This window comes from Sitophilus oryzae, unplaced genomic scaffold, assembly GCF_002938485.1.
Source record: "Sitophilus oryzae breed Bouriz unplaced genomic scaffold, Soryzae_2.0 scaffold_573_pilon_pilon, whole genome shotgun sequence".
In the NCBI taxonomy this organism is placed as follows: Eukaryota; Metazoa; Arthropoda; class Insecta; order Coleoptera; family Curculionidae; genus Sitophilus; species Sitophilus oryzae.
In genome coordinates, this window is record NW_022147166.1 from 575,356 (window position 1) to 602,844 (window position 27,489).

At 31.3% G+C, this 27,489-nt stretch overlaps 1 protein-coding gene across 1 annotated transcript; it reads right to left on the minus strand.

Moving 5' to 3' along the window:
* Positions 1–1,663: 1,663 nt before the first annotated feature.
* LOC115887390 lies at positions 1,664–26,016 on the minus strand. The gene is made up of 6 exons (XM_030906804.1): positions 25,643–26,016; positions 25,404–25,591; positions 25,141–25,345; positions 24,889–25,081; positions 24,618–24,830; positions 1,664–2,003 (listed from the first exon to the last, which is right to left on the minus strand). The coding sequence occupies exons 1-6, from the start codon at positions 25,689–25,691 to the stop codon at positions 1,754–1,756; spliced, it is 1,098 nt and encodes a 365-aa protein (XP_030762664.1). The 5' UTR covers positions 25,692–26,016; the 3' UTR covers positions 1,664–1,753.
* Between the last annotated feature and the right edge of the window lie 1,473 nt (positions 26,017–27,489).

Below are 27,489 nucleotides of genomic sequence, written 5' to 3' on the forward strand. Positions count from 1 at the left end.
AATAATTTAAGAATTATCAACAGAAAATTTGATTTTTTAAATGGGACACCCTGTATATTTTTAATTTATTGAAAAGAATTTAAAATTACATTTCCAAAAATATAGCACACTTGATATTTTGCTCGATTCCTCTTCGAGATATAGAGTTTATAAAAATTCGCCTACTTTAAATAAGCAGGCTATGAACGGCGTCGGCTGTAATGCAAACAAATTCTAGCTGTGTGCAATTAAAACAAAAGTAATATTTGCAATGAGAGATGCAGAATTTTATAACAATTTAAACTATATTTAATCAACATCATCACATTTAAACTATATCTAATAACAATAAAAATAAATAGCAAACCAAGACATGGCATTTTACTACAAGTGTTCGACCTATCGACCGTCTTCTGTTATGGACAGACTGGGCAGTTTTTGAACAGTTCTCGCGGAATTCATTAACTCAGTAGGGGTGAAAGATAACCTCGCATAACCGCTAAGGACTTCTAATTCGTGTCTAGATTATACGGGCAAATTAAAAATAAGAACCTTTATTCTTCAGAAAAGAAAAATTCATAGGCACTAAGTCCGGCGGCCTCGATGGCCAACGGCTGAGATCTTGGTTAGCTATTCAATTATTCTCTAAATTGGCTGCAAAAATTTGCTAATAACTTCAGCGATCTGAGGCGGTGCCTTGTCTTGCTGGAAAAATATGTTTTCTAGTTATATTTCTTTTAGGGGCATTATCATCAATAAGGAGTCCAAAGCCTACTAGTTAAAAGTGGTAAACTTCTAAAAATTCTGTATTTCGAAGGAGACTATAACAAAATATCAAGTGTGGTATATTTTTGGAAAGGTAATTTTAAGGTCTTTCCATTTAATTAAAAATATACAGGGTGTCCCAAATAAAAAATCAACTTTTCTATTAATAACTCGTAAATTATTAATTTTAAAAAAATTATACTTAAACCATTAAATTCTACGTAAAAAGGTGCTTTGGAAATGTTTTCATAAAAATACAAAATTTTCCATAGCAAAAAAGTTACAGCGATTTGTTAAAAATGCATATTTTTGAGAAACACCCCGGAACTCCGAAACGATAACAGATATCGATATGCGGTTTTCACCATCATGTTTTTGACAAAAATTGAGCTCCAGACATATATTAGTTTTCGTCTATCTTCTATAGAAAAGAGTGTTTCCCTTTAAAAGCGTCGAATTTGACCCACCCTTATAGTATTACTTTGATTTAATACATAGTATTTTTCTATTATGGCGCATTTTCACGACTCCTGTACTTGACAAACATTTCTAATTGGGGTATACATGGTGGTGGGTATACATAATTTCTATACAGGGTATACATGGTGCGTCGGGCATCTATACAGAATTTCTAATTTATTATAGGAACTACGCCGCATTCTCGCCAGACCCTGTATGCCAATAAAAAAATACTTGCCAAGTAGACGAGTCGTGAGAATGCGCCTTTATATTCTGTTAACATAATTAATTTTAGAGAAATATTAAAATCTAGTCTTAGTTTGTTATTAATGTTGTATATAGGTGCCTCAAATGTGTCTCTCATAACAGTGCAATTATTTTATTTGTTAAATAAACTAAATCTTAAATAACTGAATTATTATTTCAAGATGTCATCAAAACAAACTACAAAAGATTTTTATTTTTACATCTCGTATAATAACAGTATAATATAGTATATACACATAATATATTAACAGTAAATAGGTAAGGTAATTAAAAAAAGGTATATTTAAAGTGAATTCCGTTTCCTCTTCAAATTCATTGAAACTGGTGGTGGTACTGGTATTTTTAAAGTAATGCCGGTTTTGAGTTTACTGGACTGACTGAATCCTAAATTTCTAGAGAAGTCTTTAATTTTATTCAACCCAACTTTTGCATCTTTGGATAATGGATCCAAATTAAGCTCGTAATCCATTGCAATCATATAAAGTACAATTATATAGCATAAACATTTATCTTTCATATTCAAGGGCCTTGTTCTAAAAGTAAATTAATGATACTAAAAGAATTATGGACTTCCAATGTCTATTTATTTTAAACTACACGACGCGACGCTTTGACCAGATGCATCACTGACCCTTATCAAGTCTAAACTAATCTAAATCCTAAAATTACTCAGCTTATATTATAGTAGAGCAGAAAATTTACCCATGAGGAGAAAAACTTGGATGCAGTAAAGCATGAAGTTGTCCACCGAGTAAACCACCACTCGTACGTTTTATAAATGGTTGCCATATCTTGCAGATTTCCATACTTGGATTGCTAAAGATGTTATTGTTTCCTATAAAAACGGTTTTTTTTTTCTCAAAATTTATATTGTTTCCAATGAGGTTCTCTGTGGACAATCCGGGATGCATACATGCTCACCTAATCCGGATTAATTAAAACAAGGCCGATCCGTATTATCCGAAAAGCCGAATTATTGAGTAGGCATGTTCGGTCTCCGGTATACCGGTACTTTTAAAATATTTCGGTATCGGTATCGTTTTTTACAAGACCGGTTTCGGTGCCGGTACCGGAAGACCGATTTTAATCGATACCGGAAGACCGGCTTCAATCGGTGCAGAAAAATAAATTCATGATAATATGAAAATCAAAAAAACTGTATAAAACGATTTCAGTACAGGTTTTTGTGCAAAGCTGATTGTGTTCTCCTGCTCTAGGTACCGTATAATCGAGAAAAAAAACTGCGTCAGCGATGGCTATAGAAAATAACAACGATGAAGATCGCTGTAATTGTATAAGTAAAATTATATGGCGAATGTAATCGATGTCCATTTCCAAACCATCATTCGGTATAATACGCTCAGGAACATGTAATGTAATTTATTTTGATATATATTTAAGGCATTTAAGTTAGGTTAGGTTTAAGGCTAGTCTAGTTTGGTCTAGTAATCTGGTCTTCTTTTTTTAGTACATCTAAAATTCAACTAAAGCATCTTACTCATGGATTATTCATGTGTATTATATAAATTAAAATGTCCGTAAAACTCAGGCCGATATACAATAGCGTCTACTCTATTATTTAAAATATGTAAAATAGCATCTTATTTTAGCTCATTTATATCTCCAAGAACAGCAGCTTCCAGTACTGTTCTATTTTTCATAAGTACAGAGAATGTTGAACAAGAAATCAAGAATCTGCCGGAAATGTAAACATAAACAATGAGAATATTAAGTTAGATCAATAACGTTATAACGGTAACGGATAGATTTACGATATATTTCGATAAATCTAAGTATATCGCTCGTTCGATATTAGAGAACATTAAACAAGATATGTATTTAGTGATGGGAATACCAGTTCCACATGAGTCGCGTTATAATAGACTTTTTCAGGGAAATACCGCGACAAATGATTTTGCGATTTGTAACCGAAGTTCTCCCCTCTCTGCGGTATTTCTGGTCGATTCATTAGTACATACTCGCAGAATTAATTTAATTTCAATGAGAAAGCTGTTAACTCTCAACTCTCTTTTTATTAATATATTTTTAGACAGAAGAAGCACAAAAATATTTGCCCATATTTAGTTTGTTTCTTAATTTAGATTTTGTTTTTTGTTTATTTTTTTGGGGTGAGAAATGTGGGTTCAACTTTAGTATATGAATAAGACAAAATATTTTTTAAAAATATCTTCGGAAATGCCGGTAACACAGCACATAAGGGATAATAAGTTTTTTGGAGAATATTTCCGTAATTCTGCGACCAGAGAGAAGGATGACCTATAATTTCTAAACAAAATTTAATAAACAATAATATTTACGAATGTCAGATTATACGGTTTACGACGCGATGGTCGCTTAATTTTTAGTCCAAATTTGTCAAATTATTAAAAGTGATTCCATTGTAAAGACTAAAGACGCAGTTGAACATATCATTAGATTTTTGTTTAAATCGGTAGATAGGTAGCTTACAGACGAAACCGGTAGACCTGGCAACTCTGTGATGGACTGACGCGCTGCGCTGGCGCGACTAGGACACGCGGAAGAAGTAATAATATTAATGGCGATAAAGGGCAGGTGAATGGGAGGCGGCGGCATTTCCAAAATTTGTTGTCTTATTAGAGTTTATCGAACTTGACAGTCGTAGTGGAAGTGGAAACGGGGAAGTTGTTGTTCATCTGTGTTTAAGCTTAAACTTTTATAGGCGTTTCATTCCACTGCACGTAAATTGGCCTGCTAGCTTTTCAATTACCGAACGTGTATATGAACTCGAATGTCTATAGGTAGACAAAATATTTATCAACTTTATTTGTTACCTTTATCAAATCGCTTCCCCTTCTGAAAAGTTTACCGCATGCCACTGTATTGATGAAAAAAGAGAAAGCTACTAGGGAAAACATTTCAGATTTAATTTGAAATAATACAAAAATTATATTTTTAGATCTATGATACAATTTATATTTGCAAATCGATGAGCCTCCCCCCCCCCATCATGTCTAAGCAAATGAGATGCACATTTTCAACTGAATATGCTTTAAGATTGCTTGATGTACTCAAAAAATTTCTAGAGACAACCCTGATTTACATTGTTTACAATAGATAATGGTCAGTGATACATCTGACAGAAATATGTAATTTAAAATAAACACAATGGAAGTCAGAAATAATTCAGGACAATACTGAATCGTTGTCCACCAACCAAACCAAACTACAAAAAAACAGTAAATTAATTGCAAAATAAAACACGAATTCCACACAATACACCAAAACACTTTATTTTTAACAGTGGACGCGCCTTTCGCCATACATGTTAGCATTATCAGATGATTAAACTCAGTTTTAATCATCTACTGATGATGGTAACATGGTTAGCGAAATGCGCGCCCAGTGTTAGTAAAGAGTTTTTGTATATTATGGTGAATTAGTGTTTTAATTTGCTGTTGTAACACCTAAGGTTCCATCCCCCAACTGTAATCTAAGTCGAAATATCTAAATCCTAATATTAAGTCAAATCTTAGATCAAATAACTGAAATCTTAAGATTACAGTTGAGGGTTGGAACCTTTGGTGTTACACAGCAAAATAAAAACACTAAATCACCACAATACACCAAAACACTTTTACTTTTACACTGGACGCGCGTTTCGCTAACCATGTTAGCATCATCAGCAGATGATTATAAACTGTTTTTAATCATTTTATAATCTGATGATGATGCTAACATGGTTAGCGAAACGCGCGTCCAGTGTAAAAGTAAAAGTGTTTTGGTGTATTGTGGTGATTTAGTGTTTTTATGTTGCTGAAATCTTAAGTCAAATCTAAGTCTTAATATTAGTTTTAGATCATAAAATATATTATTATCATCAGTATACAAGAGAAAGTGACCAAGTCCAAATTTTCGAGAATTTAATTTTTTAATAATAATATGATCTTTAAAACGTCACAGATTTTTACAAAAGGAACTTTATAATCAACTCCGTTTTTTTGTACATAAACTCCACAATGTCCATATGTAAAAAACAAAAAAATACACGTAAATAAAGCATTTATTTAAAAAATTTAAAATAATCAGAACTGCAACAAGTCAGTTTTAAAAAGACTTAAGTCTTAAGTCATTTCTAAAATCAAAATGATTTAAGCCTAAGTCAAATTCAACAAGTTCAAATGACTTAAGTTTTAAGTCTTTGACTTAAGTCATTTTCTTTCAAGTCAAGTCATTTTTGTAAAACTTAAATCAATATAACATTATTTAAGTCTTTTTTTTAATTTAGTATTTTTACTTAAATCATGATAATCTGCAAGTTAAGTCAGTAAAATGACTTAAATCAATATCATTTCCCTCAAGTCAAGACAACCAGAATTCAATTTAAATTAGCGATGGGAACTATCGAATGAATTAGACTATCGAATGGTTACTGAATGAATGATTTCAACTATCGAATGGTTTTATTCGAATAAAATCATTCATTCATTTGTATACTAAAGCATATGTGACAACCTCGCCGTGCGACTAAATGGTTATCGTTGAGCCACGACTATCGAATGCTTTTGATAAATGAAATTTAGTATTCGTTTGATTTTTGTGTGCGTGAGTGCATTATTAGTTCTTCCAAATTTTTATAACTTCGCCTTATAAATACTGTGCTATTTTTGCGTTTATTAAAATATTTAAAATGCTAAAATAGTAGTTTTTTTTAATTGACGATTGTGTGCGTGTGCAGGTGGTCAAAATTTTTTCGAAAATTTGTGTGATTTTCCGTAGCCCGATCTTTCAATTATTTTATTTTATATGGTATATGGTCTATTTTTTAATGGGAAATTTTGAAAAGTAGCAATTTTTAAGAGAGATGAGATGAACTTAGAATTAATTTTAAAAATACATATTTGTATTTTAGATGTTTTAATAATATGAATTGGTTGAACTTAATAATCATATTTAAGTAATGTGGTTAAGTAAATGGGGTTATCGAACTCAAACTATGGGGTGAGAAAATTAAATTGAAAGTTTTACACGTGCCAATTTAAAAAAAAAGTTAACGATGTTTGTATTTTGTTTATGCTAATTCTCTTACATGTAGTTTTTTGCGAAGAAATATTTCATTTATTTTTTAAAGTAAATGCCAGTAAAAATAAATATTATTTTTAAATAGTAATATAAAGTACCTAATATAAATAATTTTGATTTCTAATTTTTTATTTATATTTTCCTTCCAATTACACTGCATGCTTAGAAAATTAATAAATGTTTATATTTCATGATTTTAAAGTTTGTTGTTAATATAACAAATTAGTTCTGTAATTATTATTATTTAATAAACCAACGTTGCCAAAAAATTTAAAAACTATATTATTTTTAAATAGGATCTAATATAAATAATTTTGACATCTAATTTGTTGTTTATATTTTGCTACTGCGTAAAAAAATTATATTAAATTATTTTAAATTTTGTTCAAAAACAAATCATTACTGTTATTATTTTTTATTAAACCAGTCTTTGCTTAAAGACATTAAAAATAATTTTCCTACATCTAAAATAACAAGTATTATTGCAGTGTAACAACATAATATTAATAAAAAAAATGCAAAATATATAGACATACTATCCCTAACTAACTAAAGCCAAACAGTAATATTCTTTGCTAATATCAACTAATACCAATATATGGCAACAGCGCCCTTCATAATGTATTCTCTGTGTAAATACTAGCACCTCAATAAAAAAAAATAATGTGTCCTTATCTTTATATGACTCCACAAAAAATCAAAGATGCCGGCTTCTTTCATAGCATTGCCACCGACCGCTGTCGGGTTTCTTGGGAAGAAACCTACGTCGCCGGGCGACAACTAAAATCCAGTTAATATTTTATTATAATCGATCCTGACGAATAAATGAATGAATTTTATAAATGAATGGTTTTTGGTGCCGAATTACTAGAATACAAGATTTCAAGGCAGATGACGCATCTATTCGATAATTTTTATTCGAATAGTTTTCAACGAATGTTTTCTTACTAGCTATCGAATTATTCGAATGAATTGCAACTATCGAATGTTTCGATAGTATTCATTCGATAGTTCCCACTACTAATTTAAATACCTATTTTTTAAATATTAATATTAATTTTATTGTATTACCGATTACCGATTTATTTTATCTATCTTAGTTTATTGTAGATACAGATTAGAATAAAATATTATAGGTTTGTTCCAACCCGCCGCAGAACCGTCACCGAACGATCACGCTCGTGCGCAGTAATTCAAACGTGTTCCAACCGAGATTTGACGGTTATCGGACGATCCTATTTGCGTACCGACCTACCTTGGGATCGTTTAGTCAGAGTATAACAAATCAACGAGTAGCGATAGTAAGCGTCGGAACATTTGATGTCAAATTGTTCAAATTGTTCTTCATTTAACTTCTTTTCGATAAAGTCAGGTACACGAGGTAGGTTAAGTACATCGGCAGGATAACTAAATTTACAAAGCAGCCTGCACAAGTAAAGTATTTTGCAGCCTGCACAAGTAAAGCCGAATCATATCTATGTTCCTCGGAAACTTTTGAGACCGTTCTTCTCTGGGTTCTGGAAGATTGCTCCGAAAAAGGTAATCGTGGGCGGCCGACAGATGATGTAGATGGAAGGGGTTCATTTAACTCAAGAATAAAATCCTCCTTTAACCAGTCTTCATTTTGTTTTAAAAATAAATCTTTAAACCGCGAAGCCCCCTGCCATCTTCTTTCAAAATTTATACAAAGGCGATTTATTCTTTTTTCCATTGTGCCTGATAGTTCTCGTTCATTATTCTGAAAGTTCTGTCTTACAAAATGTGAAACATACCCGTTTTTTTCAACTTGATCGGCCCCTTGTAGCCATTTTTCCAAAAGATCTTTTTGTTTTCAATCGATACATAGGTGAAAAAAAAATCTTTTTAAAAAAAAAGTTGCAGCTAGTAGCAGCCAATTTTTTCTTTGATATGTTCAGAAAGGATTGTTTCAAATTTTACAATAAAATCTAGCACGGAGAAACATGGAGAATTTTTTACAAGTCAAACTAAACGTTTAACTTTTTATTTATGTTCTGTCTTAAATAGTGATGGGTTGTTATTTAACTATCTGTTATTTTATAACAATTATTTATAAATAACATAACGCAACCGTTACTACTTCTAAAAAATAACAGATATAAAATAACGACACGTAGAGATCGGCCGCTCGTGAAACGAAAAACGAAGTCGGCGCTCTGCACCGTCACGAAATTCTATGCTGCTCGAAGCAATTTCAAAAAACAACTAGTATGGATGGAAAACATGACTTGTGTCTAGCCCTAGCAGGCAACTGTTAAGCCCGACCAATCACGTTAGAGTTTTTGACAAACACAAATGAATTAACACACTCCAAATAACCACGCTAACCAACCTGATTGATCAAGCTTAATAGTTGACGGCTAGGACTAGACACTTCTGAAAACATGTTATTTCGTCAACCATCGATACAGGCGGCGAGACAACGGACAACGGAGTGGGGAATGCGCTACGGCGAACGTAGCTGCTTCGGTGGATGGTCGTATTGGGTTTGCAACAGCTTAAAAATAATAGGATATAAAAGAAGCAGGTTTTTTGAAACAGTTGCGGGCATAACGCCTGGCGGTCGAGATAACAGGAGTGGGAAAGGAACGCTGCTGCATCGGTCGATTGTCGATGGAGGCTCGCAACGGATTGGAGAAGCAGTCATTTTAGATACGTTGTTTTTCAACCTGTTACGAGCATAACAGGGCGGTGGTCGAGATAATTGGAGTGGGAAAGGAACGCTGCTGCATCGGTCGATTGTCGATGGAGGTTCGAAACAGTTTGGAGAATAACGCATCAGTTGTTTTAGACAGTACCAAAGAATATCTTAATACCCTAGAAATCTCGTCTCGCATCAAAATCTGACCTGTCGATGGGGCCTCTCTTTGGCGAGCGAGGCCCCAACTTCGTGGAGCCTCGCTATTTTGCTCGGAATTGAACGAACAGACGCGCGGCGTTGCCTTGTTTTGTGTGTACTTTCATGAATAGTTTTAAATTATAGTTCGAAATTTCATCTATTGCTATAATCAGTCTTTCCGCTCTCCGCACTCCGCAGTTTTCATATAATATTATCTATATAATTCCCGTGTTACAGTTTTGGGTGGTTTTGGTTACCGTACTCCTCCGAAACGGCTTAACCAATTTTGATGAAATTTTATATGTATATTCAGTAGGTCTGAGAATAGGTAGTTATATATTTTTTATACCCTTAAGTGATAAGGGTAGTCCACCCCAATTTTTTTATTTTGTGAAATTTTTTTTTTATATTTGGCATTAAAAAATACAAACAACACTAAATTTTCACCGTTCTACCTTCATCCCCTATTTTTTAATAGGGGTTGTTTTTTTAATTTTTTGTTACCATCTCCGAAACGGCTTAACCGATTTTGATAAAATTTTATATGTATATTCAGTACGTCTAAGAATAGGTTGTTATCTATTTTTATACCCTTAACTGATAAGGATAGCCGAGAGGGTAGCCCACTCTCATTTTTTTTTAGTTTTTGAAAAGAAAAAAATGTTTCTATTTTTTTATTTGGCATTAAGAAATACAAACAACCCTAAATTTTCACCGTTCTACTATCATCGCCTATTTTTAATAGGGGTTGTTTTTATATTTTTTTTGTTGCCATCTCCGAAACGGCTTGGCCGATTTTGATGAAATTTTATATGTAAGGGTAGCCCACCCCCATTTTTTTTATTTTTTGAAAAAAAAATATTTTAATTTTTTTTATTTGGCATTAAAAAATACAAACAACCCTAAATTTTCACCGTTCTACCATCATCCCCTATTTTTTAATAGGGGATGTTTTTTTTTAAATTTTTTTACCATCTCTGAAACGGCTTGATCGATTTTGATGAAATTTTCTATGTATATTCAGTAGGTCTGAGAATACGTTGTTATCTATTTTTATACCCTTAAGTGATAAGGGTATCCGAGGGGGTAGCCCACCCTCATTTTTTTATTTTTGGAAAAAAAATATTTTTTTTTATTTGGCCTTAAAAAATACAAACAACTCTAAATTTTCACCGTTCTACCATCATCCCCTATTTTCTAATAGGGGTTGTTTTCTTGTTACCATCTCCAAAACGGCTTGGCCGATTTTGATGATGTTTTATTATGTATATTGAGTAGGTCTGAAAATAGTTTGTTATCTATTTTTTATACCCTTAAGTGATAAGGGTAGCTCACCCCCATTTTTCTTATTTTTTGAAAAAAAAATATTTTAACTTTTTTTATTTGGCATTAAAAAATACAAACAACTCTAAATTTTCACCGTTCTACCATCATCCCCTATTTTTTAATAGGGGATGTTTTTTTTTAAATTTTTTTACCATCTCCGAAACGGCTTAACCGATTTTGATAAAATTTTATATGTATATTCAGTACGTCTAAGAATAGGTTGTTATCTATTCTTATACCCTTAAGTGATAAGGGTAGCCGAGGGGGTAGCCCACCCTCATTTTTTTATTTTTGGAAAAAAAAATATTTTTTTTATTTGGCCTTAAAAAGTACAAACAACTCTAAATTTTCACCGTTCTACCATCATCCCCTATTTTCTAATAGGGGTTGTTTTTTTGTTACCATCTCCGAAACGGCTTGGCCGATTTTGATGACGTTTTATTATGTATATTGAGTAGGTCTGAAAATAGTTTGTTATCTATTTTTTATACTCTTAAGTAATAAGGGTAGCCCACCCCCATTTTTTTATTTTTTGAAAAAAAAATATTTTAATTTTTTTTATTTGGCATTAAAAAATACAAACAACCCTAAATTTTCACCGTTCTACCATCATCGCCTATTTTTAATAGGGGTTGTTTTTATATTTTTTTTGTTGCCATCTCCGAAACGGCTTGGCCGATTTTGATGAAATTTTATATGTAAGGGTAGCCTACCCCCATTTTTTTTATTTTTTGAAAAAAAAATATTTTAATTTTTTTTATTTGGCATTAAAAAATACAAACAACCCTAAATTTTCACCGTTCTACCACCATCCCCTATTTTCTAATAGGGGTTGTTTTCTTGTTACCATCTCCGAAACGGCTTGGCCGATTTTGATGATGTTTTATTATGTATATTGAGTAGGTCTGAAAATAGTTTGTTATCTATTTTTTATACCCTTAAGTGATAAGGGTAGCTCACCCCCATTTTTCTTATTTTTGAAAAAAAAAATATTTTAACTTTTTTTATTTGGCATTAAAAAATACAAACAACTCTAAATTTTCACCGTTCTACCATCATCCCCTATTTTTTAATAGGGGTTGTTTTTTAAGTTTTTTGTTACCATCTCCGAAACGGCTTAACCGATTTTGATAAAAGTTTATATGTATATTCAGTACGTCTAAGAATAGGTTGTTATCTATTCTTATACCCTTAAGTGATAAGGGTAGCCGAGGGGGTAGCCCACCCTCATTTTTTTATTTTTGGAAAAAAAAATATTTTTTTTATTTGGCCTTAAAAAGTACAAACAACTCTAAATGTTCACCGTTCTACCATCATCCCCTATTTTCTAATAGGGGTTGTTTTTTTGTTACCATCTCCGAAACGGCTTGGACGATTTTGATGACGTTTTATTATGTATATTGAGTAGGTCTGAAAATAGTTTGTTATCTATTTTTTATACCCTTAAGTAACAAGGGTAGCCCACCCCAATTTTTTTATTTTTTGAAAAAAAAATATTTTAATTTTTTTTATTTGGCATTAAAAAATACAAACAACCCTAAATTTTCACCGTTCTACCATCATCCCCTATTTTTTAATAGGGGTTGCTTTTTTAAATTTTTTGTTACCATCCCCGAAACGGCTTGACCGATTTTGATAAAATTATATGTATATTCAGTACGTCTAAGAATAGGTTGTTATCTATTTTTATACCCTTATGTGGTAAGGGTAGCCGAGAGGGTAGCCCACCCTTATTTTTTATTTTTTGAAAAGAGAAAAATGTTTTTATTTTTTAGTTGGCATTAAAAAATACAAATAACCCTAAATTTTCACCGTTCCATCATCATCCCCTATTTTTTAATAGGGGTTGTTTTTTTTTAATTTTTTGTTACCATCTCCGAAACGGCTAGACCGATTTTGATAAAATTTTATATGTATATTCAGTAGATCTGGTTTGGTTTGGTTTGGTCACAACCTATTCCCAGGTTATCTATTTTTTATACCCCTAAGTGATAAGAGTGGTCCACCCCAACTTTTTTTTATTTTTTAGACAATTTTTTTTTATTTTAATTGTTTTATAGGGAGTGCTTATTTTTTAGGGGGCGCATGTCCAAAATTTTTTTCTGGGTACTCACTTTCATCACTTAAGGGACCTCTGTACAAAATTGCATATTCCTAGTCCTAGAACGGATTTTACATAAAAATTATACAAATTTTTTTTTAAAATTATACAAATTATACAAATTTTCTTAGTGCTAAATTACGTTACATAAGGAACGTCTGCAAAATTCATACCTCTAAAACCGATTTTAACAAACTTTTGTACAAATTTTCATCCCTTATTTTTTAGGGGATGCATGCCTAAAATTCGCTTCTAGGTACTCACTTTCATCATTTAAGGGACCTCTGAACAGAATTTCATACTCCTAGTCCTAGAACGGATTTTACATAAAAAATTATACAAAATTTTCACCCCTAGTTTTACCCCTTAAGGAATGAATTCCAAAATCACTCTAATTATTCAATTACGCTACATAAGGAACCTCTGTGCAAATTTTCATATTCCTTCAACAGAATTGTTTCAGAACGTTCACCCCTCATTTCACACCCTTAGAGGGCGAATTTCCAAAAAGTGCTATTAGTGCTAAATTACGTTACATAAGGAACGTCTGTGCAGAATTTCATACTTCTAAAACCGATTGTAACAAACTTTTGTACAAATTTTCATCGCTTATTTCTAGGGGATGAATGTCAAAAATTAGCTTCTGAGTACTCACTTTCGTCACTTAAGGAAACTCTGTACAAAATTTCATGCTCCTAGAACTAACATTTTTTGTACAAAATTTCACCCCCCAGTTTCACTACCCTTAGGCTATACATTTCAAAAAATCGCTTATCAATGTTCAAATGTGCCACATCTGTGCAAAAGTTCATACTCCTAGTAGGTACAGATTTTTTTGTATAATTACACCCCTTTATCTAATTGCACCCCCTTATGGGTCGAATTTTAAAAAATGACTTAGTAGTACTCATCTTAGAGAACGAATTAATATTCTCCGTATTTACTCCAGTTTCCTAATACTAGCACAGATAACACATAATCATACTAGTTAATTTTTTATTGGAATAGAAGTAATTTTTATTAGAAGGTACAAAAAATTTAAAATCTAAAATTTTTATTTTCATAGCTACGTTTTTATAGCCTTAGGATGCCTCATGTACTAACGAATACGAAATATATAATCAATACATATTTCTTTAAATATAGAGAAATAAAATATGTTTTGGCAACACCGTACGAAATATCGCCGCGCGTAGTCCTCAAAATTTAAAATATTAGCATTTTTAGGCTTCGATTATGTTCAAAAGCGCCACCGTGTGACAAATCACTAAAGCTTCCACACGAGAGTTCTTAAAACTATAATATTCTTTAACAGTACAATGTTTTTCAACCTGGTACGAGCATAACGGGCGGAGGTCGAGATATTATGGCGCTGTATGTTTCAGTACTTACTTATTAAGTTTCAATATTTAGGTATTTATTTATTCTGAAAAAATTTCAGAATAATATTTTAAGATTTTTTAAAAATGTATACAGGGTGTTTTGAAAAATCTGGTCATTGATTAATCACGATCCTGCTTAAAGCCCTTGACGTAAAAAGCTGATTTTTGGAAAACGAATTGACTTTAGAGCGTAGAGGTTCGATAAGAAGGGATTTTTCGAAACTCGAATTCTAAGGGGGGAATTCTCTACCCTCAAATATTAGAATATTTTTTATTTAAAAACCTTAAAACACGTATATTTTATTATGTTGTTTTACATATTTTCAGATTTTTAAAAAATATATACTATTCTGCTTAAATTGCTTGACGTTTAAAGCTGATTTTTGGCAAACGGATTGACTGTGGGGTTGAGGTTCGATAAGGAGGGGTTTCTCGAATCTCAAATTCCAACAGGGTGAAAACGCCCCTCAAATATTACAATATTTGTTATTTAAAAAACGGTTAGTCTTTCGGGAAAACGCCTGGACACGCATAATTTATTTTGTTTTTTTACATATTTTGAAATTTTTTCAAAAATCACACAGGGTGTTCCAAAAATTGAGTAATTGATTAACCACGATTCTGCTTAAACTGCTCGACGTGTAAAGCTTATTTTTGGCACGTGAGAAAACTTTATCCAGTCTGTATGTTAATGGAAATTCTTGTTTTGCTTTATCATCACCATTAGAAATTATTAATTCGACGCGAACGAAGTCGCGGGTACACGCTAGTTTAAGTGTAAAATAAATTCGAACTCTAGTGTGTAGTTGGTTTACTTATGAAGAATTTTTTATTTGTAACAGCTGATTCTGGTCCGGTGTCCGGGTAGTGCTTCTGTCTTGGTTATTTTTTACGAATTCGAATACGTGTGCGTTATACTTTTGCTTGTGAGTTTGTATGCTTACCTCCACTTCAGATAGTGACAATCTGGAGTTGCTGCCTAGGCAGCAACTCTTTCACTAGTGAAAGGGAGAAAAATGAAGAATATTTAGGTAAGCTTTAATCGTATTTTCTTGTTTCCTCGAACAAAAACAAAAAACCGATCGATACACGCACGCTTGACACTTTTGACAGTCCCGAAAACAATCCACAAAGCGTTCCAACCTTAGACAAGGAAAGAGAAAGGACGAGTTACACAAACGAAATTTTGTGACAGTTTGCCACCAAGCAACTTGGCGCATAGCCGTATCCTAAGGGTATAATACCTTATTGAAGATGTGCCAACAAAACAGTTTATTTCAATCTTTATTAATAATTTTAAAGATTGGTTATAATATTATTAATAATAATAACATCTGCAATATACTTTAACAATATAATGACGCAAAAGATTTTAAAATATCATTTTATCGATATATTGGAGAGTATAGCATTTTAATTTTATAATTAATTATAGTTATTGAAAAAAAAAGGCAAAAACTATTGGTTTTATTTATTTTAACTTCGATTATTTAGATTTACTATACATTTTAACCTTTTTATAAGCTTCTCAAAGAAAACAATGAGATATAGTTTAAAAATATATTCAAATGTTTACAACAAATAATAAACTTATTTTCTAATAAACTTAAAAACTAAAATTAGCTGTTCCTTACAGATAAAAAAAAATACATTTCGTTAGAGGGTTTTGAACAGGAAATAGCTGAGTATGTTATTTCAGGCCTCACTCATTTTTGTTACGAAAACATAGATTTTGTTGAAGTATGTTATTTTGAAATAACCAATTCTGTTAGAAAATAAAACTTACTTATTTAGTAGTGTGCTAATATAACGATATATAGCTAGTAACAACAAAAATAATAATAACAATAAAACAACACTAATGATACTAAATCTATTATTATGTTTAAATTAAACTTACAAACATCAGTAAAATTTAACATAAAATAGGTAATTTTTTAACTAAAAATTAGTAACGCAAAAACTCCTTCAACATACCCTTGAATACATCCAGGCTATCTTTGCCTAATAATTGTTATTACAATTTAAAACATGGTTTTTTAATAATTCAGTAATTATACTATCCCTCCCTTGTCCTGTCCCCAATATGATAGAACAAACTTTATTCAAAATGCTTTGAGCAAATTTTATCATTTTTAGTGGGCTCCCAATCTGCAATGGGCATGTTTTTAATCCAAACAGCACGTCTTTTGAGAAATCTAAAAAAAGGTATTATTAGAATATAAATGTAAGTATAGAATAATAGAGAGTGCTATGCTTAGATATCAGAAGCAAAGTTCTCTACTCTTTGTCAGAAGTATACATTTAGCACGTATTCCGTATTCTATTTAATGAGGTTAGAAGCAGGGTTCGGAAAACTACATGTTACTTTTAAAAACGACATAAACTACATTACATGTAGTTAATGTAGTTTATGTAGAGTGTGTAGTTTATGTAACCTATGTATGTAACTTTAAAATATCAAAGGTTTGAGGTGAGGTTATAATAAGTTGAAGCTTTAAAAACACATAATGTATTTAAGAAAACAGAAGAAATATGGCTTTAAATATAATATCTACATCATATTATCTCTATTACACCTCATACAAAGGAAAATTATTCATAATATCAATACATAGTTTATTATGTAGTTACGTAGTTTTCATGTAGTTAATGAACGGGAAAAGACGTAGTTTTTGAAGAAAAACTACACGTAGTTAATCAGGTAAATTACGTCTTAATTAACTACTTCCGAACCCTGGTTAGAAGTTACCCACGCCCCACGCCACTGGAAAACCCTTGCTTGGATCAGCATAATTTATTTTCTTATGAAGATAACATGAATGAAAACAATAATGAACGGTATTAAAATTGGCTGAGTAGCTTCTTTTAGAGATAAATATTATAGCGTGTAAATGTTTACTTTGAAAATATACTCTTAGCTTAGAAACTTTAAAAAATATTAGTCGCTTACAAATACAATTGTTTAATTCTTACCTATGAAACGTAATTCCCGGTTCTTTTTTCCTACTCCGAGATTGGCAACCATAAGCACAACAATTAACCATTGTGAAACACTAAAAATATTCTAGTCTATCAGTCAAAATTAAAGCACAATGCCACAAAAAAACTCTAATGCCACCACGAATGTTTGCCTCCTTAAAATGGCGTCCACTCGAATTTCGATCACAAGCGCATGACATTAGCAAAAAGACGTGTTATTTGTCCTTTCTCTTTCCTTGTCTAAGGTTCCAACGTTGTTCCAACGTTGATACTTTTTGCACCGTCACGAAACTAATCGAAGTCCGCGCCTCTAGTTAATTATTTTATGGTCCGCGCAACAACAAAGTGCAAGAAAACCGATTTGAGTATTTGCGCATAACGCGTGGCGGTCGAGATAACCGGAGTGGGAAAGTAACGCTGATGCATCGGTCGACTGTTCAAAACAATTTCAAAGACAATTTTACTTGCTTATCACCAATAACGATATCAAGAAATTGTGAATGGTGATTAGAAATTTAGTTATTAAATGAATTAGAAATTTGGTGATTAGAAATATTAAGTGCTTTTAAAAATGCTACTTAAATGAATAAAGACTGTCTAAGCTAATTATTTTTTTAATATTAGTAATATTGATTTTTTAATAATTATTAATAATATAATAAACATATTCTAAAAATTAAAACAGAGTTTAATTTGCTTATAAATTTTATATTTTAAGTACATTATTTTTTACTAAGAAACAAATTTGAATTTTTTTAAGATTTATAGGCTTGGTGCCTTTCAGTTGATTTCAACAAATTCCGACCACAGCGCACTCTACGGCAGAAATCAGAAATTATCAATAAATAGTTCACGCCGCCGCGCCGCACGGTGGAAAGACACAATATAAATTGTTGGACATTGACTTAAATATAAAATTTTAAATTAAATAATTTTGGTAGAAGATTTTAATTACTTAAAGTCCAGACCGTTAAATTTTATCCAACTCAAAAAAATATTTTTAATTATATGTCTGTTTGAAAAGTTTCAAATGAAGATACCGTATGATCGAATAAAAACGGCGTCAGCGATGGCTATGAAATGAAGATCGCTGTCATTTTATATGTAAATTTATATAGGAAATGCCATCGATCGTCATTTCCAAGACAACTGGACGCCGTTTTTATTCGATCATACGGTATTACACTGACTTAATTATGGCATTCATTTCTTGTGAAACAACCTAGTTTTATAAAAAGTGGCAAAGACATTAATAATTTTTTTAACCATACATATATTAGTGCAAACGATTGTTTTCACTTTAAAATAAAAGATATATATATAGTCACAAAAGTTTGGGAGAACAATTATTGTATATAAGAGACACATAAACATTTTTTTGCTACTAAATGCTAGATTTTGTAGCAAAAAAATGTGTATGTAGAAAAATAAAAAAATGACCAAAGTTGGCCAAGACTTTATATATGTCACAAGGTAGATTAAGCCTTTCTAATAACGAAACTAATTTAATATCTTGCCCCAGCTTGCCCCCCTCTAAAAATTTCCATTTAATATATTACTAATACATGCTATACTAAAATCAAAAACCTTTTCAATTCCAATAAATCAAATTATCTTTATCAAGAGTCAAATTATCTTTATTTTTTTTATAAATTTATTAATATTTAATTATTAAATACAAAATGACGCTTAAATCAAAAACAGATACAGGGTGCTACAAATATATGGAAAACTTATAAACTATTGGAAAAAGAAAAAGGGTTAAAGTGCAGCGTTGAGCTTTTTTTTGTGTTAAAAATATTCTAGTGCGTAGATTTACTGTTATATTCTTTGCTTAAAATAAAGTTAGTGTACAGGGTGTCCCACTAAGAATAGCTCTCGGCTATATCTCGGAAAGTATTAGCCGTGAGGCCTGCGGAAAAAAATATTCATAACTAAAGAGGCTATGAGAAATTACTGGAAATTATTTTCAAGTTTGTAGAATGGCCGCTAGAGGGCGCAACTGCTATAGAAAAATAAGAAAATGGAGTTACACAATTTCGCCTAGATAAGTGGTACTATAAATAATAGTTTCATAATCTTCAGTAAATTCTGAATATTTTGTGTTAGAACCATTTTCCCCTACCTGCCAAAATAAAGTGGTGGGGGAAGGTTAGATCTGTTTTTATTTAAATATTAATAACTCCGGACTGAATGGACAGAATCCAACTAAAGGGGGCTCGTTTAAAAGAGCGTTTCTTACTCTATATTATACCATATAAACAATAATAGTAAGCTTTTGAACGTAGACGCTAGGGGGCGCTGTCTTACAATTTAACAAACATTGCGCGTTTTTTCAAAAAAATTAAATGCGATGGTATATGTAATTTTAGCTGACAGTAAAGAGTAATGAAAGCTTAAAAAGTCAGTGAAAACCGCATCTTGATATCTTCTTTCAAACCGAAGATATTAGCAAAATTATATTAAATAGGAAAATATAAGCAGTGTCATAAGCAATATACATATAAATATATGCGTCATATTTTTATAATACGGTATCAGTAGTCCTAGATTTCAGTGGTAAAATCTAAAGATATTTCTTTTTAAAAGAATCAAAACTAAAACATTTCACGACAGTTTTGCAAAGTTTATTAGCATTTAAAATTCTAAGATTTTTCCAAAACATACTATATTTTTAGGTCACCCTGTAGATGGTTTGTAATGAGTCAACCACTTTCTTTCATTAAAATTTAAAATTGTTCTGTTTATACATTTTTTCGTCCTTTGGATTAAAAGTGTTGAGAGAAAACCTCATGTCCAACCGCTCCCATAAGCTCGTTCTACTGTGCGCCGCCGTAATGTCGATCGCATTAAAATAATATTGAAATCGGGGTTTTGTCGTAATATTTAATTATTTTAGTTTTTTGATAGTGCAGTTATTGAGACTATAAAACACTCAGGTACGAGGTTTGTGTGATGTAACGCTGTTTCGGGTAGTAAAAAATAAGTGAAAAAGAATTCGAACTAGGCGTCTTGTTGTGTTGTGACAATTTCAAATGTTAATAAAATTGCCCAAAAAAATGTTAAAGCGTAAAGGACAGCATAATTAGGGCGTTTTTGGGTGCAATAACATTCAATAACTCAACTTTACCGGATATTCAACTCTCCCGAAACAACATTTTATAGCTTCATAATTTCTTACACCGATTTGACCAATAGTCAATAGCAAAAATGCATTCAAGCAGTTCGACGAAATAAGTGAGTAAACAAAGTGCTCGTTACATAATCAAAAAATTAAAGACATGTACTATGAGAGCATGAAATATAATTAGCAATATTAATGGTATACTGTTTTAATCAACTAGTGATTAAATGTTTTATGAACATCTTCTAAAATTATAATTATGTACCTTTAAAAAATGTCGTTATAGCCGAAATAGCTCCAATTATGCCCCACTAGCAAAACCGGTGATAAAACTATGCTCGCTACCGTAGTTGAATTCATCTAAAAAAATTTTTTAACTGGCATAATAAATTATAATGCAAGTTAGACCTTCTGAAGATTTCAAATATCAAAATATTTACCTTTTTATTTTTTTGTTTAGAATTTCCACAAATTATACTTTCTAACACTTTTAGTATAATTATATACTAATTTTTTCGTTTACTCGCCCTTTAAACCCGTGTATTTGTATGTGTTCGTTATTTACGATATTCTCGGGCGGTGGCAGCACCGGGGTGCGTGCATATACCGGGTTAATTTTTTTATTTTTTCAGATAAAAAAATGAGATTTGGTATGTTAGTATATGACATAAATTAGGATTGATTGACATATACAATTGTTTACGGTCACTTCCGGTTTCACCGGAAATGACTACAACTTTTAATTTTTAAATGGCACCCTCGATATTTTTTTATTTTATTCGATAGAAAATATCACTCTGAATTGAATGACATATCATAATATGTAAACTTTTGACATATTCGCTTAAAAACAAAATGTACTTTAAATTTCAATCTAGAATGCCATGGCTATCATAAAAACACTACTTTTTAATCAAGGACTCTTGGAAAAATAGATTTGATCGTTTAATGTTTTTAATGTCTTGTTCTGGCCGGTTAAAAGATGCCCAAATCATATTTTTAATCATATCTCAATTTTTTCAAATGGAACGAGGGTGGCTCATTAGCATATTTGGAAAAAGCATATTTGGAAAAAGCATTTTTTTACGAATAATTTGATACCAGACACTTGGTATTTCGAGTCAAATTATCGTTATGAACCGCATGTTATAATTTCAAATAAACCATATGCGAAAATGTCAAAAGTTGACATATGATATGCCATTCTATTTAGAGTGTCATTTTCTATCGAATAAAGTAAAAAAATACCGAGGGTGCAATTTAAAAATCAAAAATTGTAGTCATTTCCGGTGAGACCGGACCGGTGTCCCAATCATAGTCCCAACCAAAAAATAACAGCTCTTTCAGATGGAGCGGAGCGTCCGCACTGTTAGTCCGCGTGTTTTTTCAAGATAGCCGTCGGACGAAATCATCCGGACACGGAGCATACGCGACCCATCTGAAATTGTTCATATAAACTCATGGTACTTGCTCGAAGTCGCGGACGGTCCGCTCCATCTGAAAGCGCTGTAACATTTATCTTTCGACGCAATATTTAAGTTACCTTGAACCTGATAATAATAGTTAAGTGTTTTTTTTAACAAAAACTAATTTCCATCGACTTCCATATAATCAATATACCTCTTTGAAATTGCTTTGTTTATACATATAACAATTTCTAGCAGAATACGGGCATAACAATTTAAGTCAAGCGGTTTAAAAAATATTTCAAAAATAAAAATCGTTTGTAAACAACCGCGTGTGAGCACAATGTCTTTGATGATTTTCGATGCACGAGTTTGTTTATTGAGCGGTCTATTTATTTATCTCGATGCTATATAATATAATATAAATTCCTTTCATATATTACAGTATTTTTAGCGGATTCTAATTGATAACGTATAAAATTATAATATCGGTATGTGCCGCTCTTCAAATTATAGATAGATACTTAACTAAAATCCCTAAAATCCCTAGCTAAAAAGCTTTAAAAGTATATAATTATGTATGAAAACATGTAAACCAAACAAAATAACATATTAACTGTGATATTAACGATTTTCGGTGACAAAAAAATAGTAAATTTTCACACATAAATAAGCGTAATTCAATTTATGTAGAAATATTAGAAATGTATGACAGTTAGGGCTGTAACGAGCCCTGTTTTTTAACTTGACAGAGCACCGAGTACTCGGCTGCCGAGTAGTGGAATTGTCGGGTTTTTAATAGTCTTAACAGGTTATGCGACCTTTATCAATATATACTAATTATACTATACACCATAACACAATAATATTATATTTTATACATAATATAAATATAAATATATAATTTAACATTAAAGAAGGCTAGTTAAAATTCCCGGAATTCCCCGGCCTTAAACCAGTGATCTTGTTTGTTTTGCCTATGATTGGCGAGCGGCTGGGATTCCCCGACTACAAACCAATGACCTGGTTTGTTTTACTTATGGAGATATTGTTTTATTCTTTTGTTCCCCATGCAAACTGATATTTCTAATGTGCTGGATTCTGAATTGATTCCTGTGATTGATTCTTTTAAGGTGCGGTGGCGACGTTGATTTTGTTTTAAGGCTGCCCTTCCCTAGACAAACTATAACACCTGCGGGGAATCCGAAGAGACGAGGTAGCTTTTAAACTAACAGAAGGCGATGCATCGACTACTTGCACTTGCGAATCTCTCGATAAATCCAGGGTCAACGGCGCACAAAATCCTAACGGTGGACTATATTTTATGGAAAAATTATTTTGCTCGTAGATATTATTCAATATGTGTTAAAATTACAAAGTCAATACAAAATATGAAAAAATTAACAATTATTAGTGCATAGGAAATGGTTTATACAGGGTGTTACAATATTAACCCACATAAAAATCATATTTTCGCAGATTCAGGTCAAAGTCACACCTTAACTAATTTCCAAATGTATGAGCCTAGAAGCATCATAATATGTAAAAAAATTATACAGGGTGTCTCAAAAGTCAAGTACACAAAGTAATGAACTTTTTATAAAACTAGTTTTTTCTTAAAAATCGATTTTTAAAACTTTTGAGACAATTGCATAAAAATATGATAAGTACCTTGATTGTACCTTCATTTTATTTTTTTAATATTTTATCAACTTACTTTGTAACTTACTGAAAAATATATATTTTTTATTTATTTATTAATATCTCTGAAACTATCCAAATATATTTACATCTTATCTTAGGATTATGTAAAGTGATCAGAAAGGAAGCCAAAAATGTAACAATATACAGAGTCTTCCTCGGTAACCCTGCGGTAACAAAAAATTAAAAAAAAAACCTTATTTGAAAGTGAAAATATAGTGTTGTATGTATTTTTTAATGCCACATCGTACAAAAGAAAAATTAAAAATTTTGCCCAAAAAAATAAAAAAGGGGTGGGCTACCCTTGTCACTTAAGGGTATAAAAAATAGATAACAACCTATTCTCAGACCTACTGAATATGCATATAAAATTTCATCAAAATCGGTTAAGCCGTTTCGGAGGAATACGGTAACTAAAACTGTGACACGAAAATTTTTTATATGTATTAGATTTCAGAGATCTGCCTAAACCTTAGCCCGATCCTGTCGTGTTAAACCACACCTATAATTCCAAACGCACGTGCTTTCAGTGAAAAAATATAATTTTTAAATTCCTTAGATTAGGGCTTGCAGAGCTTCAGCATTTGCCATAAAATAGCGAGCAATTTGTTACAAAACCATATAAATTATATATCACTGTAATCACAAAACTTCAATCTATTTCCCTCCTGTAACAGAATTTTAAATTATATTTTGATTTTCGAGAAAATTTAGTTCAAACATAACGTTTATTTTGTTGATGTTTGACCATCAAAATCTTAAAAATGAACAAGTTATCTAAAAATGTGCTACACGATAGATTTAGTATAATCCTTTATCTTTAATTTCCTTCTTCGTTTTTGTAAAAATACCTAGCCAGTTTGACATAAAACGGTAAATGCCGCAAGCTTATTTTGCTACTTTTTTGGACTAGTGAAATGGACTCTTAATCTTTTATAAAAAGAGTTAAATCTCATAAGACTTAAATCTTTCTCTATTTCGGAATAAAGACTTAAATCATAAGTAATTTTGAAAATGACTTAAATTTTAAGTCTTAGGTCAGCTTTCGAAATATGACTTAAAATTCGTCATTAAAATGATTTAGGTCAAAAAAAGACTTAAGTTTTCCAAGAGCTTGCAGCTCTGTTGATAATGGACTTTCAATGTCGCTTTTTCTTGTATACCAACGATATTTATTACATTAAAGTCTAGATTAAAGCTAACTTACCCGCTAACCATATAATTTTGCTTGATATGCTTATCAATTTCAGATGAAAAATCACATGTATTGTATTTTTTGGTAATTTTTTTCAAAGGTGTGTTCATAAAACTTATTAAACAGTGAATAAACAACAATATTTTACATTTCTTCAACAACGTTTCTTTATCCAAAGGAGAAGATTTTAAAGTAATAATAGACTTTTCAACTGTTGGTGTTAAACTAAAATAAGTACAATGAATCTACATACAATAAGTAAAATTAAATATAAATCAGTCACCTGAAGTCTTTTATCTTGTCTGATTCTAATAATTCTATTGCTCTTTTTTCAAGTGTATCTAAGATTTCAATGGGTATCAGATGTGATAATTGATAAACTTGTTCTTTCGTACTAGCATTTCTATCAATTCTTGGTCTGTAAATACTATAGTTTTCATCAGGTTGCTGAAATGCAATATCTGGCACACTGATATCTAAAATTAATTAATTAACATAATTTTTGCTTGTGTTAAAATCAAGGTTTTATATTTACTTGCAATACTGTTTTCTAAACTTTCTTTTACATTTTCAAAGTTCATGGTTAACCTTTCTTGTTGTTCGGTGAACCTTTTTGCCTTTTTAGAGCCAAAGTGTTTTTTTAAATCTGCAACAGTTTGTGGTGTAATTGGAGACGACGTTATCGCTTTTTCTTTTATTAATGGAGTTAATGTACAAGTGTCCACTTGAATAAGTTCGAGCTCAAAATATCAAGGTACCTATATTAAAAATGCATATTTCTATAAAAAGAATAAATACCTCTTTCCCTTCTCTCCTACTGATTGCCAGAAATTTATAAAAGAGATTATCTTCGTCTATTACTCCTGAATATATCATTTTACTATTAGCAACACCCAATACATTTTTTTGTGTGCTTTTGTCCTTGAATATGCTTAATTGGATGTTGTTATGTTCGTTAACTTTTATTTTGCCATTTTGGAAATCAACTAAACCGTACACAAATCAGAAACAAAAACATTTATTTTTTTATTACTTACATAAAACAGGTTTATCCTCGTCTATAATAACTTTTTTAATTTTCGGCATGGTGTAATAACAGCAAACAGAGAAATAATAATTTTCTGTATCTGTGATGCGCTTCTGATCTGTGATATGGACACAGGACAGCACAGAGCACAGGACACAGGATATGAAGTTATATTCACTCAATTTTCACTAGTATTTTTTGGAGTTTACCTGCCTGGTGTTTTATAGTGGTTGTCTCCAAGTTGTCTCTGGTTTAAGCAAAAAGCAAAGCTCTGAGCATGCTCTGATCTGAGCAAAGACTTGTGTCTTGTGCATGTCTTGTGTCTAGCCCATAGTCTAGCCCCAGCAAGGCAACTATTAAGCTTGACCAATCACGTATCACGTTTAGAGTTTTTGACAAAAGCGGATGTAGAACAACTGTGGCCATGATACTAGAGCTGTGGCTTCATGGCTGTGGCGTACTATATGTATAATTTATTACAAAAGGGTAAATGTGTGGATCCCAGAGTTGTTAAACTGCACGTAGTAATTAATAAACTACATTTACTACATGTCACAAGTAGTTTTTTAAATGTCGAGTAGTAAATGTGTAGTTTATGTAACTAATGTAGTTTTTTTAAATAACAGTGAAAACATAACCTAAAAACTTTGTTTGTTGATCAATTTAAAGAAATAAAGGTAATGGTGTGGATCCGGTGGCTAACCTTGAAACGAGTTTTTGCTGCATATAGTCAGAGACACTACGCATGCGCACATCTTCGATGTTGCCAGATTGCAAGTTATTTTGGAATTATTTTCAGTAGAAAACAAATATGTGCTTTTCAGTGTTTTTTTGTCAATATATACAGTTGGCTGGGAAATGACGATTGAGGACATTTCCCATATAAAATGACAGCCATCTTCATTTCATAGTCATCGCTGACGCTATTTTTTTTCAATCATAGTACGCGGTATATTATTTATATTATTATTTTAATATTTCGCACAACACGTGAACGCTTATTATGTATTTTCATTGTCAATAAAATTAAATATAAATAAAACTCTAGATTCCTATAATTAATCTAATTGCTCTAGATTATTATATGCTACGTTTAAAAAAGTGCTTTATTAAAAATTCGGGAGCTCCATGTCATGTTCATAATATTTTTTTAACATTCCATCAAAACAAACTACGGAGGCCTTAAAAGGCCTTTAAGCCTCCGTAATTAAAATTGTAGAATCAGCTTCAGCAACATTAACAGTTACCTTTTGTTTAATTCTGCTTATACATATATTGCATTAATTTTTCTGCTACCTTAAGGTTTCTCAATTCTTACAACTAATTTATGTGATATTCTTAGCATATATGATTTATAAACTATATTTTTGCTAATGGAAGGATGGAATAGGATATACAAAATTAAGATATTTTAACATTTATTTTCCATACAAAGCATAATAGAGTATTAAGATTAAGACATAACAAATATTATAAGAAAGATCTTAATATAATCACAAACTAATAAGTCTTAATTTGGTCTTGTAAACACAGGTACAAAACTAATAAGATCAAAACTCAACGTTCACCATATTGTCAAGATTTGGCATTATAGGAAACAAGAAATCACAGTAAATTAAGAAAAGAATATCAAAGTACACGATATTAAATACTGTAATGTATTCTACGACACAAACCATCTCCCTTCTAAAGAGAAAAAGATAAAACATAAAGCTTATTTTAGTCTTATCAACACACTCTTCGATAAAATATATGTCTAAAATTGCTATTAATCCACTAACTTGATATTTTTAAGAAATTATGATACAAACATTAAGCGGCCTACTCACGTGGCAATTTACAGATTGAGGCGTAATT

Excerpts from the sequence above, each read along its gene's own strand:
- LOC115887390 (XM_030906804.1), bottom strand. The coding sequence starts at position 25,691 with ATGCCGAAAATTAAAAAAGTTATTATAGACGAGGATAAACCTGTTTTA. Across the intron at positions 25,592-25,642 it reads CGAGGATAAACCTGTTTTAT|TTGATTTCCAAAATGGCAAA; the intron begins GTAAGTAATAAA and ends TGTACGGTTTAG. Across the intron at positions 2,004-24,617 it reads CAAAATTATATGGTTAGCGG|AACAAGGCCCTTGAATATGA; the intron begins GTAAGTTAGCTT and ends ATTTACTTTTAG.